Genomic DNA, 14539 nt, shown 5'->3' with positions numbered 1-14539 from the left:
TTTTGAAAGCATAGAGCCCGCCCACACACACAGAGCAGAGTCTCAGCACCAGGAGGAGAGACGTGTGGGTGGAATCAATCGCAAGAGTTTCAGATTACCGCATGTCTCATTCATATGTTAGACATTACAATAATAACGAACGTAAACATTTTATTTACGGTTATTATGTTTTTAAAAATAGTATCTGCGACTCGCCTTCTATTCTCGCGCTCGCTCTGCACAGCGTCAAGGTTCCCACGCTGATGACGTGTGATTGTCTGCGCGAACAAGTGGCGCGGCGGTATGCAAATATAGATTGACAGACAGGAAGGACATCCTATCATTACATTCGGACCGAATGCAATGATTGGTCGATCCTTTTTTAGTCCTGTCCCTTCCACAGAAGATATATATATATATTACATTTAGACCACTTAAATTATTGATTGCTATCAGCATGTGAAGAGACTTTCAACCAGTATAACAAAAAATGCGTATACTGTGCGTATTTCCATGTGAGTTTACATCACTTCTGATTGGTCAGATTCTTTCCAGTCGTTGCGAAATAATCAAGAAAATAGACCGTTTAAATCTTAGCAATGTTAATTGCCTTAATGCAGTGTGGAGCTCCTATTGAAATACATGCAGTTCTACCATTTCTGTTCACGTCCAGTGTGAACCACCAACAGGACGAGCGCTTTAGAAGAATGCGACTCTTACTCATTTTATGAAACTGTTAAGGTCGGAGACATGAACCAAATTAGTGTAGCTAATCTCTGTCCAGGCCCGGCGGCAGGATTAACTCGCAAGGGGTCATCAGAAAATACTGAGGGGTCACAACTATTTTCTGTAGATGATAACACAGGATGTACAATAATCGATATTACAATTACACACAATGTTTTTGCATAGCTCTCACGTTTTCAAAACGACAATGCATGAGATTTGACACATAAAAAATTGCGGTGACAGATACCGTTGCCGCCGATTAAAGCAGGAGCCAGAGTGGGGGGTGGGGGGGCACAAAAGTGTTTGGGGTAAATGCTTAAGATTTTAGGGGCAATGCGTTAGACTTGAGAACCATTGGGGGATATATATCCTTATGATCCCTTTGACATTTCTGGGTTAATAAATGCTTTAATATACCTCATATTAAGCCTTGGTGGAACTTATTTATAGAAGTGTATAAGACATGCATAAGTGTTGCCCTGATGTCCTGCATGGTCAACTTATTTTCTCCAGCTCACTGTGACCCTTTATTGGATGAAGTGGTTATTGAAATGGATAGATAACCAGACTTATATAAACATTCAACATTGTTTTTATTTGTTAAATAGTGGGAAACATATATACATATAAAATATATTAAAATAAATACACGTACATTTACTATTACATTTCATTACATAAAAAAATGCTTATAAAAATCTTCCTTGTTCATATATACATAAACATTGCTTTTATTTAATATTGTAAAAAGTGAACTACTAGCAAATAATGATTATATATATAAGTAGATTTATTAAAACTATGCTTGAAACTATTTAATTACATACAAAAAACCCTTCATATATCAAAAAATGTTCTTATGTCAATAAATATTTGGTATTTCATATTGTTAAAAAGTGAACTACTAGCAAACAATGATTTAGTATATAAATATACACACACAAAAAATAAGATTGATAAAACTATGCTGACATTTATATTTAATTACATACAACCAAAAACAAAAAGCTTGAAACAACTCTTTGTTCATATGTAACACTCAACATGCCTTAAAAGTGTATAGAACCTGGATTTTCTTAGGAAAACATATTGCACATCCTTAATATCTGTATTGACATTTTTTTTTTTGTCCCTATTTAATTTGAACAAAAATGTGTCCATACAATGTAGGGTATGTTGAGCCCCTCTTGGGTATTGCACCCCAAACAAATAATACACTGCCATGGCTATGGAGGCATCCATGTCTGCTGAGGGCCGTACGATGGTTACTACTTCCATTTTGATGATAACCATCCCAGCTTGGAGGGGGTTGTTCCTTTGTGACTCAAATGTAATTGTTAGCGTCGCTGCTTCTAGTTCCTGAAATACTTCAACAAATCATGTATTGCAATATTATGCATGGAAAGTCTCATTTCAGGGCAATGATATATTATAATTGTTGATCGGGGGGTTGCCGGCGGGGGGATGATGCATCGTCGGCCACTATAAAACACAGCGGGATCTGGCGAGGGGTGGGGTGATGCACTTGACCCCTGTCCCACCCCCCACTTTCTGCATGTCCCTGTTCATTTCCTGTATGCACTGTGTGGAAACAAACTCCTCAATTTGTTACACAGTAAATGCGCACACCAAATTTATCAGAAAGTACATGGTAAATATATGTTCATATGACTGTCTTTTACTTTATCAATTGAGGAAATGCATGTAATTAATCCACAGACAATAACTTTTGAATATGATAGAAACAGGAATGTACTTATTAACTTAACTTAACTCAAGTTACTCACCTTGTTTACACAGAATATTAGTTTTCCATTCTTTCTAAATAATGAAGGAAGGAACAACACTGCTGCATTGGCTTCTAATTCTAAAAAGACAAAATAAATCAGATTACTGATTTAACAACAAACACTTTCACAGTGACTGCATCTTCACTGTAGGTGTAGGGGATGAAAATTAAAACCTGCAATCAGGTTTAAAAGAAACATCACAGCATAGTGCTATAAAGCAATTTTGTGGTTCTCTCTGTATAGTTGAACACTAGTCAACATCTCAGGCCATCCAGGGAGTGAGTCGAGTGAGCTCTGTATAAGAACAAGTGTAGTGAAACTACTTGAATACAGACATGTTACAAGATATTGTATGCACAACTATTGAAATCTAAATACATTTTCCTCTGTTCATTACATTTTACAATTTTCATACCTCTCCTTTTGAACTTCTCTACATTTTCATGGATATATCCTTTCGGGAGTTTTTCAAATGCCCCACACTTTGCATTTGTTAGGATTGGGAGCAGTGGAATGGAGTCCAATTTTATATTGCTGTTCAGATCTTCTCCAAATCTTTCCTTCACCTGATACAGCAGTTTAAAAGGAAATGCAAGGGTCATGTTAGATAAATATAACATTATATATAACAATCCTATAAATCAACAGTATACTCAGTGTAAAAATGATAGAAATTAACTTACTAGTTGAGGAATTTGAAGAAATGGAAACAGTGGACTTCTGCAGTAAACCTTTGCATCAAATTCTGTCCTTCCATGTACAGTGTCGTGCATTCTGTCTTTGACAGATTCCAGATTTGGCCTACATTTCTCCATCTCTAGGTGCATTGCTTTAATGTGCTCATTGAAGCTATGGGCATCCTCTCCAAAGTCCTCCAACTTTAGCAGAGTCTGCAGGAAATTACATATGCAGATGTAAACATAATTCCTATAAATGCAAAGACAACCTTACTTTACTAGAATTGCACACATTTGCTGTAAATTGTGGTTAGAACATAGGTTGAAGTTTACAACATTTTAAAATTGCAATTTAAAATAAAAATGCTCTCATCAATAATAAGACCTGCTGTTGTGATGTCCTTGATGTTTCAGAATCTGAGACTGTTTCAAGGCTTCTTTTTGTATTGATGCCATATTTTGCCTTCATCTCATAAATGTCTCTCTCATTTTTAAATTCATGCTAGGCATGCTAGTAAAGTTTACTTAAATAATAAAAAAGGATCATAGAATAAAAAGTATCATTTAAGTGAAACCTAGCATTTGGATTTAAGGAAATTGTAACATGTAACACTTACATAACCAGAGTGGCTTCCATCGCCTAGATATTTAAATTTGGTAATGACAATGCCCTGGACTTCTGAATACATTTTGTGAATTGGACACCTGAAATAAATATTAATATAATCATTACTAAAATGGAATTATCAATGATGACTCGTAGTGCCATAATTTCATATTAAATAGGTGTGTAGAATAAATAATGTTTGTTAAAGTAATGTAATAAGCCTCTGTATTGTTCTGATGTCATATACATTAATATATTGAAATTAATACTGGTAAACCTGCATTTTAATATCACCATGCCTCTCCAGTAGAGAATATTAAATGTAGGTTACTTATACATTGGTGTATCTTACCATGTGTGCTTTGCAATGTCATCAAGTGAGACTTCTTTCCTTTTAAATTATTTATCCTTCCTCTGTAAAGCATCAAGTATTTCTGGTGGGAATACTGGAAGAGGGAATACAAACATTTCGAGAGCGAATAAAACGATTCTTAAAAATAGTCGTCACAAAACTATAACTGAATAGTTTTCGATACCTGCTCACGATCAACACGATCAGCCAGTTTCTAAGAAATATCTCATTCTAGTAACATCACGTACCGTTTTTATGCTAGGAAACAGACTGTATCCATTTTCTGAATAATGGTTGGTTACATAATTACGCCTGTAAAATAAATCTCACCAACATCTTGTAACTTAGTATTAAGTTGAAGTCAGGCCGTATATGATCACTTTTCACTTTAATACGTTATCCATAGATAGATAAACAAGATATTGACGTAATGTGTATTGAAAGGGAGTTTACATATTCTACATATTCTAGCTAATTAAGTAGCGTAATTTAACCATGTTAATACAAATTATAATAAAAAAAACTTAAATATAACGCAGTTCATACTTACCTCAGAAATTAGAAACTCTTCACTCACTGGCAGCCTCGCGCAAATTCTGTTGACAGCTCTTGTACATCCGCAGCGAAACCCATCTGAACCAATGACAGCAGGGCACGGTGCGGAATTCTGCACACGAGTTCTATATAGCGCCTTTCACAGACAATGGTTCTATAAATATGGGCAAAGCACCCTTCGGTGCCATATAGAACCCCAAAGAACCATTTTTTCTAAGAGTGATACTGTGCATTGCATTATCACGACGTATCGGTGCCCTGCAGCTCAGATGCAGGTACATGCGCGGTCAGATCAATACTCACTTCTTTGTGCGTGTGCGGAGAGGTGTCCGTGTCCTTCTGTTTCTCCCATAACTCGTCAAACTCACTGGCACGTCGCAGTTTTTCCACATAATTGTGAGCACTGCTAAACTATTCATTTTACATACCCATTATTAACGTTAGATATATTTTTTTCATGCAGCTGCGCATTGAAACTTTTTTTTTCATTGTGAGCATACTACTTTGAAAGCAAACCTAATTATCATATTGACCCCACCTTTCTACTGTGTGAAGGCTAATCAAAATACGTTTTTTTCCCAAATGGTAAAATGTGTGTGACTGACGTATGAATGGTGCTATGGAATTGCAGAATGAAGTATAGAGCCGGTTTAATATTCATATTAATGACCTACCGGAAGTGAATAACAGTAACATCTGTCTGGAGACATCTGTGGGAAATGTAGGGGACTTATAAGTACATTACTTTGTTCATAAATGTAGTGAAGTAAAAGTAAAAGTAGCCACAAATAATCCATACTTAAGTAAAGCACATATACTCGAAAACGTACTTAAGTACAGGAACGAAGTATTTGTACTTCGTTACTTTACAGCCCTGATTACAAGTGTCTTATAACTGTAGTCAGATTGAGCGGAGTGATTACGGTACAAATAAACACGTATCATCTTTGTGTTTTGACTGTGCAGTTTATGTGTTTAGAAAAAAAAACGCTTTTTTGTTGATATTTATACTAGTCATTTTAATATTTTATGTTTCCATTTAAATACTCTATTCCATTTGTGCTAGTTTTATCCGATTGTTTGCCTTGCATTATACCACAGTGTTTAAAGAGCTGTCAGTTCAAATTAGATGTTATGGCTCTTGTAGGTAGTTCGAAATGTCGGCGAATCTAGTGTTAACTGTATAATCGCCAGTTATTATAATGAAAAAAAAATCTTCTTTGATTAAATAAGATAAAATATGTATCGGTGATTAATAGAGCTCATCCCTAATATATACATATTTATGTATGTATGTTTTTTTTCTTTTCAATGGAAAAATCCGAAATCAGGAAGAATTAAATCAGAAAATTCAAAATAATAAATTTCATATAGCCCTAGAAATTGCATAATAACAGCAGTAAATACCTGTCAACTCTCACGCATTTCATGTCAGACTCTCGTATGATTATCTCCCAATATTGTTCACTTAAAAAAAAATCTATTAAGCTGGTTATTATTTGTTTATAAAGGAATATTTTGCAATTACAGTTGTAATTGACTGACCAATATGTTTTTGTTTTTCAATTTTTATAAATTCAATAATAGTTTAGCAATGTGAGCTGCAAGAAAAATGCCTTAATATATATATATTTCGCTGTTATGACCGGAAAACATTGCCACAAGAACACTAAATGTATTAGACTATCTATCTAGCTATTTTATACAATCTACTTTACCAATACAATTTACTTTCCCATGGTACCAAACCACACTCAACATATAGACTGCTGGTCTACTTTCGGAAACATACCTGTCACTTGTTCTTCCGGTGAATACAACATGCATTGCAATAGGTTGTTATGTATGTAGCTTAATAATATTAATGTTTTTTTATTTATTTATTTCACCAGGAAATGTACCCATTGAGACTGTGGCCTCATTTACAAGGGGGTCCTGGGACACAAGCAAACGTGTTGTACAACATTCCAAATTCTAAAATAAAAATAAAATGATAAATCAGTTAACTGGCCCTATTTACGAATGCCTAATGACATGTTTATAACTAAATTCTATCAATTCTATCAAATTCTCTCTTCAGAGTGTTGGGAAAATAATTCCTTTGATAAGTCCTTGATAGCCGATAAGCTAAAGACAGTTCTCCCTTGCATGTACAAAACCTCGGGACAAGGCTACCAGTATTACTAGATATTGTCGGTTTTGATTGAAGCGCTTCTACATTTTTTTTAAAACTTTAATATGCACTGAATTATTAATGGTAAATGCAGCTTGCCTTGTAGTACAGTTATTTAATCTTTATTATTTTACTGTACAACTTTTAGAGGCATTTTAGCTTTTCTCTTTATTACATTTTACTCTTTGAGAATCTGGGTTCTATCCTTGAATTGTCCTTGATTTTTTTTTCTCATAAACCTGTATGAAACCTGCACTTCAGCTTTATCATGCATATTTTACATAATATGTGTTACTAATTTTACTGCTATAGCTTTTTGATCTCTCTGTTCTCTATTGTTCCTGAGTTGGGGACTGAATTATTTAAAAGTCTAATTACTATATACTATGTCTTTTTCAGATGGTGAATCTAAGGGATAACTTTGAGAAAAATCGTATCATTCCTAAACCTCGAGGGAAGCTCCCAGTCATCTTGTCAGCAGCTATTGCTTGTATCCTCTTCTGTATTGGTATTTTCAATTGGGATTGTAAGCAGTTCTTCAGATACACTGTCTTAAACTGCCTATTGTTTTCTTTATGTGGAATTCTTAAAGGAATATGCCTTTTTGTGGAGGAGTTATTCAATCATTCCAGTTCAAGGTAAAACTGCAAATTGATGTTTATCATTACATTACATTACATTACATTATCTATTTTATGAAAATCCACTGCTAGGCCTGTAGATATTGTAAGTGTTTTTAACATTGGCAAGGACATTCATCCTGTTAGTGGTTGGCTTGTTTAGGTATATGTTATACACTCACCTAAAGGATTATTAGGAACACCTGTTCAGTTTCTCATGAATGCAATTATCTAACCAACCAATCACATGGCAGTTGCTTCAATGCATTTAGGGGTGTGGTCCTGGTCAAGACAATCTCCTGAACTCCAAACTGAATGTCTGAATGGGAAAGAAAGGTGATTTAAGCAATTTTGAGCGTGGCATGGTTGTTGGTGCCAGACGGGCCGGTCTGAGTATTTCACAATCTGCTCAGTTACTGGGATTTTCACGCACAAACATTTCTAGGGTTTACAAAGAATGGTGTGAAAAGGGAAAAACATCCAGTATGCGGCAGTCCTGTGGGCGAAAATGCCTTGTTGATGCTAGAGGTCAGCGGAGAATGGGCCGACTGATTCAAGCTGATAGAAGAGCAACTTTGACTGAAATAACCACTCGTTACAACCCAGGTATGCAGCAAAGCATTTGTGAAGCCACAACACGTACAACCTTGAGGCGGATGGGCTACAACAGCAGAAGACCCCACCGGGTACCACTCATCTCCACTACAAATAGGAAAAAGAGGCTACAATTTGCACAAGCTCACCAAAATTGGACAGTTGAAGACTGGAAAAATGTTGCCTGGTCTGATGAGTCTCGATTTCTGTTGAGACATTCAGATGGTAGAGTCAGAATTTGGCGTAAACAGAATGAGAACATGGATCCATCATGCCTTGTTACCACTGTGCAGGCTGGTGGTGGTGGTGTAATGGTGTGGGGGATGTTTTCTTGGCACACTTTAGGCCCCTTAGTGCCAATTGGGCATCGTTTAAATGCCACGGCCTACCTGAGCATTGTTTCTGACCTTGTCCATCCCTTTATGACCACCATGTACCCATCCTCTGATGGCTACTTCCAGCAGGATAATGCACCATGTCACAAAGGTCCAATCATTTCAAATTGGTTTCTTGAACATGACAATGAGTTCACTGTACTAAACTGGCCCCCACAGTCACCAGATCTCAACCCAATAGAGCATCTTTGGGATGTGGTGGAACGGGAGCTTCATGCCCTGGATGTGCATCCCACAAATCTCCATCAACTGCAAGATGCTATCCTATCAATATGGGCCAACATTTCTAAAGAATGCTTTCAGCACCTTGTTGAATCAATGCCACGTAGAATTAAGGCAGTTCTGAAGGCGAAAGGGGGTCAAACACAGTATTAGTATGGTGTTCCTAATAATCCTTTAGGTGAGTGTATAAACCACATTTACAAGTGAGAGCACTGGCCTCATCTCATCCCATCTGTGCTGAAATCACAGCAATATCACAGCTTTGAGAAATTCCTTGACAATAATTGAACTTAAAGAATGTGTATGTAAAAAACACATAACCCTCTTTTTGTTACTATTATTATTATTATTATTATTATTATTATTATTATTATTATTATTATTATTATTTTATTATTATTATTATTATTATTATTATTATTATTATTAAAGTATTTTGTTTTATTTGTTCATGTCATAGCAAACATCTCCTCTTTGTACTGTCACTGCACATTGTAATTATTTGTTTTATTATTATTTTTAGTATAATCTGAAACACCCTAGTATGACTCAATGAACAGTACTAATAAGTATTTACATAAGTATTTACAAGTTGCCAAAGACAGACACAGGACAGGTGAGAGGCAGTCATCTTGTTGTATTCCTAATCTTAGCATTCCTAATTTTGTTTTAACTTTGCCTTAATTTAAATCTTGTCTGTAGTTTGCCTTAATTTAAGTCAATTCAGTACAGTTGCTGAGTTGGTGAAAGTAAATAAGTTGAAGGAAAGGTGACCTAGTTAAGGAATAGCAGGAATTCTGTTAAGTGCCTTGTGCCAGGTGGAGCTGTGCTGTTTCTCGGTAACAAAAAGTTAAGCAGTTGACTAGGGGAAAGAAACCAAGAGACCAAAAACGTCTTAAATTTAGAAGCATGCATCCACTACAGTGTCAGGTTTGCAGAATGATTGCCTTCCTGGCTTAACTAATTTAATCTGAACGTTGTCAGCATGTTGAGTTCCTAGAGATCAGAGTCCTTGATTTTGAGACTCAGCTTGCTGATCGGTGCTGTATTAGTGATATGGAAGAATTGGTCAATGAAAGTGAAAGTGATGGTGAAAACCTAGGAAGGTTGAGCCCTTAGAGCAGAAAGTGTAGAGAACTGCTTGGTTACTGTAGGTTGTAACCGGAGAATAGGCTAGAAATGCCCAACAGGTTTCAACTGCTGGACACCGAGTTGGACAGTGACAGCTCAGAGGGTAATGGGAGGGTAGTTGAGCACTGGAGCACCACGGTAAACCCCCCGCCCCCCACCAGAGCAAAGAGGTAGTTATAGTAGGAGACTTGATACTAAGAGGCATAGATCACACAGTGTATTCTAGTGATAAGGAGACCACTCTGTGTGATCTAAGCTGGCCAATGGTCAGAGCCAGGGGGATCCACTGGTCATGGTCCACATTGGACAGGTCCCAAACAGAAGAGTGGGCTAACCCATTGGGAGAGCATATGTGCATAGAAATTGGGGATCTTTTAAACTAGGCACCAGGGCAGCAGAGAGCTCTGACAATGGGAGATGTTCTACTAATGAAAGAAAACAAAGGGAAACTACTAGTAGGAAAGTCCTGAAATGTTTTTACCTCAATAAGGAACAAGGTGTTAGACCTGGAAGCCATATTGCTGGCTTGTGACTATGATGTTGTAGGAGTTATCGAAACATGACTTACAGAAAATGATGGGGATGAATAGAAGTTGAAAGGATACACATAGTTTAGGATAGACAGGTAAAATTGATGAGGTGTTGGGGTAGCATTATATATTAGAAATGACATTGAGGCAGAAGAACTCAAATTAGATGCTGCTAATGAAACTGAATATTTGTGGTTTTAACTTTTGAATAAAATACCTGGAGGGTTAGTGGTAGGCGTGTATTACAGACCACCCAATTAAGACATTCAGAAATATGTTGCATTGTACAATGTAATCAAGACTGCATGTAGCAAGGATGTGGCTATTATAATGGGGGATTTAAATTTCCCAAACATAGACTGGGAATGCCCAGTTAGGACTACAGTAGCAGAAATAAAAATGGATGAGATGTTTAATGAGTGCTTTCTAACTCAGTTTGTCAGAGAACCAACCAGAGAGAGCGCATGCATTGATTTGATATTTTAAAAATGACCAAGATAGAATCAGAGGGACACTAGTTAAAGAACCAGTGGTAAACTGCGATCACAATATGGTTAGCTTTTAGGCATACTTTAAAAAATCAAGGACCAAGTCTTAAAATATGGTCTACAATTTTAGAAAAGCAAACCTTGAAGGTATGAGGTTAGACTGGGGCACACTGGATACAGATTCAGTCAAAAATTGATGGTTTTATTTAAAAAATATAGGCTCAGGTGAAATTTGTACCAAAACTTTTGGACCAAAAAACATTGGGCAAAATGGTTTAATAGAAATATGCAAATAAATATTAGGAGAAATATCATTTTGTTTAGCGCATACAAAAGGGACAGAGACAAAACAAAATAAAAATAATATATAAAACTGCAAATAGATGTTAAGAGAGAGACCAGGAAAGAAACAGCTATTGAAGCTAAAACTAATGCAAATAACTTTTTTCAATACTATAATAACAAGAGGTCAATAAAGGAGGTAGTGAAACAGCTAAAGCCTAAAAATGGAATGGAAAATCTTAGAAAACTAACAAATGTTCTAAATTAGTATTTTATAGAGGTGTTTGCAAAATAGTAAAAGATAACATGCCACAAGGTTAACAATCAGTCCAGTCAAACTCTAAAAGATATCAGGATAATTGAAGAGGAGGTACTAAAGGGATTAGCAGAATTACAAATGAACAAATACCTATCCACAAGAAAGGGGACAAAACTGAGCTAGGAAATGACAGAATATTAAACAGAAAATAGATGAGCATCTTAATGAAAACCATATTGTTGGTGATAGTCAACATGGCTTTAGATGAGGCAGATCATGTCTTACTAATTCATTAAAGTTTTTTTGAACATGCAACTGCAGCTGTAGATCACATGAAAGCATATGATATGATATACTTAGATTTTCAGAAAGCTTTTGATAAGGTTCCACACCAAAGACTGATCCTATAATTGGAAGCTGTATCTATTCAGGGAAATCTAAGTAGATGGATTATGAACTGGTTGATGTATAGGAAACAGATGGTATCAATAAGAGGAGTTGCTTCTATCTGGAGTGAGGTTGTTATTGGAGCTCCACAGGGATCAGTATTGGGGCCTGTGCTTTTTCTAATCTATATTAATGATCTGGACTCTGGGATAGTTAGCAAACTCGTCACATTTGCAGATGATACTAAAATAGGTGGCTCAGTAGATACAATCTTGGCAGTTGTGGGCTGACACCTGGCAGATGAAACAAGTGCAAGGTATTACATGCAGGTAATAAAAATGTCCTCTATAATTAAACTATGGGAGGAATAGAACTGGAAGAAGTAATGCATGAGAAAGACTGAGGAGTTTATGTGGACTCATCACTTTCCCCATCCAAACAATGTGGGGAAGCGATAAAAAAGGCAAACAGAATGCTAGGGTATATTGTGAAAAGTGTAGAATTTAAAACAAGGAAAGTAATGCACTAGTTCTGGGCACTACACTTCAAGAAAGATATTGCTGCTCTAGCGACAGTTCAGAGGAGAGCAACCAGACTTATTCCAGGTTTGAAGGGAATGTCCTACTCTGGAGAGACTGAGGGAACTGAACCTTTTCACCCTGGAACAGAGAAGACTGCATGGGGACTTGATTCAAGTCTTCTAAATCATGAAGGGCATTGACCACATCAAACCAGAGGAGCTTTTCCAGATCTGCAGGGATACACAGAACTGGTGACACAAATGGAAATTGGGCTTAAAGGCATTCAAACAGAAATCAGGAGACACTTCTTCACACAGAGAGTAGTTACAAACTACCCAGTGATGTGGTTGAAGCCGACAATTTGGGAACATTCAGAAATAGACTGGATATGATCCTTGCATCACTTACTTATTAATGGACACCAAATGCGCATGATGGGTTGAATGGCCTCCTCTCGTTTGTAAAATGTATCTTAAGACACTCCACACAAAAATACAATTATTCAGGCGTAATTAAATAATTAAGCACAAAGGGGAGGAAAACATAAACTCTTATAGCATGGCAGATTGTTATAGGGGAAAATTAATCTCTGGGGGTCCACAGCCTTAAAGCGTAGGCCTAATTGTTGACTCCCCTCCAGGCAATATAATTATTTTATACAGTAGCAAGAAGCTCAGAAAGATTTGAAGTGGTGCTGCTAGCTGTGGTCTTCCCTCTAGTGGTGCTCCCTCAGTAGCCACCTGCCTAATTCAATACCTGATGGAAGGGTGCCGGATCAATTGAGCACACAAAGATCTCTGACTCCTGCTCAGATTTAAATTCACACAGGGTTCAGGGCTATAACTAGCCATAACAAAAAAAAATGCTTTTAAATGTAACTCCTCCTAAACCACTAGACTGATTGAACTTGAATGTTTTTCCATCTTGTTGGGGATCCGTAAAGTGATTGCTTTATATATATCAAAAGTAAGCATGGGGTAAGTTTTTGTGTACGAAAGCTTTTCATCACTGAATATAAGATAAAATGTATTATTCTCCTTTGGCAGGTATCATGGCAACTTAATCAAAATGCTGAATGCTTGTTTTAACTGGTGCCATTTCCTCTGCATTGCAATGGTAATATTTTCTAATCTACTGGAGACTGTGGACGTGTTTAAAGCCATTGTGACTTGTACCTGCTTTCTCCTGTACACAGCCTTGGGACTATGGGTAAGTCACAAGCAATATTACTTTGGTAAGGGGGTATTTTGCTTTGCACAAAACTGTTTAAGGAAACTACTATTCAGTAGTAACACGGGGATGAATCTATAAATGCTAAAACAATTGCTGTGTTTGATAAGGATATTTAAATATCATGTATTGCAATTGCTACATTTTAAGTAGTTGTCTTATCATCAGGTTACTTTTCAGGCAGTTCCACTAAAAAGCTGATGTCAGTGAAGTATGCAGATCTATTTAGGACACTTGTTTGATAAGTTATACTTTCCTTGATGGGAGCCTAGGCCATATGCTATGGACCCCAGAGATTCATTGTCATCTACAACAGCCAGATGTTTGGAGATTAACAACCTAGGTTATCCTGCAACATATCCAGAGGCATCAGTGACTCTAACTACATCATGACTATGATGGAAATGACTAAATAAAGAAATAGGTCTTAAGCCTGGACATACAGGCTGAGACAGAGAGACTTATATGGGCCAGCAGATCATTCCACAGTGTGGTCTGCACATGCCTTGCCTGCGAGAACCATTGCTGGTGGTGCTAATGACATTTTCTATGTTTCTATGTTACATCTTTAAAATATATAACACATCTAAATAAAGGGCAGTGGGGAGTTGTGCAGTAATGTGCAGAAAAAATTACAAAAGGGTATTTGAGAATAAAAAGGGCACTTTTTAAGCTTTATGTGTGTGTGTGGTGGTAGTGTGGGGGGGGGGGTGAGTGGAGGTTATATGCTTTTCCTCATCAAACCATCAAACCTTTATAGTTTGCTATTTTTTTCTGGTACATAAACCTGCCTCTCTTTTTCAGAATCCTACCTCAGCAGAAGTTTCAGAAATCTGTGAGATGAAAAAGATGAATGTTGCACATGGCCTTGCTTGGTCTTTTTATGTTGGATATCTAGGGCTTGTTCTTCCTAGTAAGTTCTTTTAGTTTTTCTTGTTACATTTTGTGTCAGTATTATCTTCTATGGAAAGATTGAAACATGGGAAAATGGGCCATTGATAACTATTATTTTCATAAC

General features: G+C 36.6%; 1 protein-coding gene across 2 annotated transcripts in view; it reads left to right on the top strand.

The window, feature by feature from the left end:
- Positions 1–14539, top strand: part of sting1 (stimulator of interferon response cGAMP interactor 1) — a 37067-nt gene that overhangs the window by 13263 nt on the left and 9265 nt on the right. For both annotated transcript variants that reach the window (XM_066716359.1, XM_066716360.1), the window contains exons 2-4: positions 7262–7500; positions 13338–13500; positions 14326–14434. In XM_066716359.1, the coding sequence (XP_066572456.1) occupies positions 7262–7500; positions 13338–13500; positions 14326–14434 (511 nt within the window). The remainder of the gene's footprint in view (positions 1–7261; positions 7501–13337; positions 13501–14325; positions 14435–14539) is intronic.

The sequence above is a fragment of the Amia ocellicauda genome, chromosome 11, assembly GCF_036373705.1.
Source record: "Amia ocellicauda isolate fAmiCal2 chromosome 11, fAmiCal2.hap1, whole genome shotgun sequence".
Classification (NCBI taxonomy): Eukaryota; Metazoa; Chordata; class Actinopteri; order Amiiformes; family Amiidae; genus Amia; species Amia ocellicauda.
The sequence above is the reverse complement of the archived record's forward strand: the minus strand, read 5'-3'. Positions and strand labels throughout refer to the sequence as shown.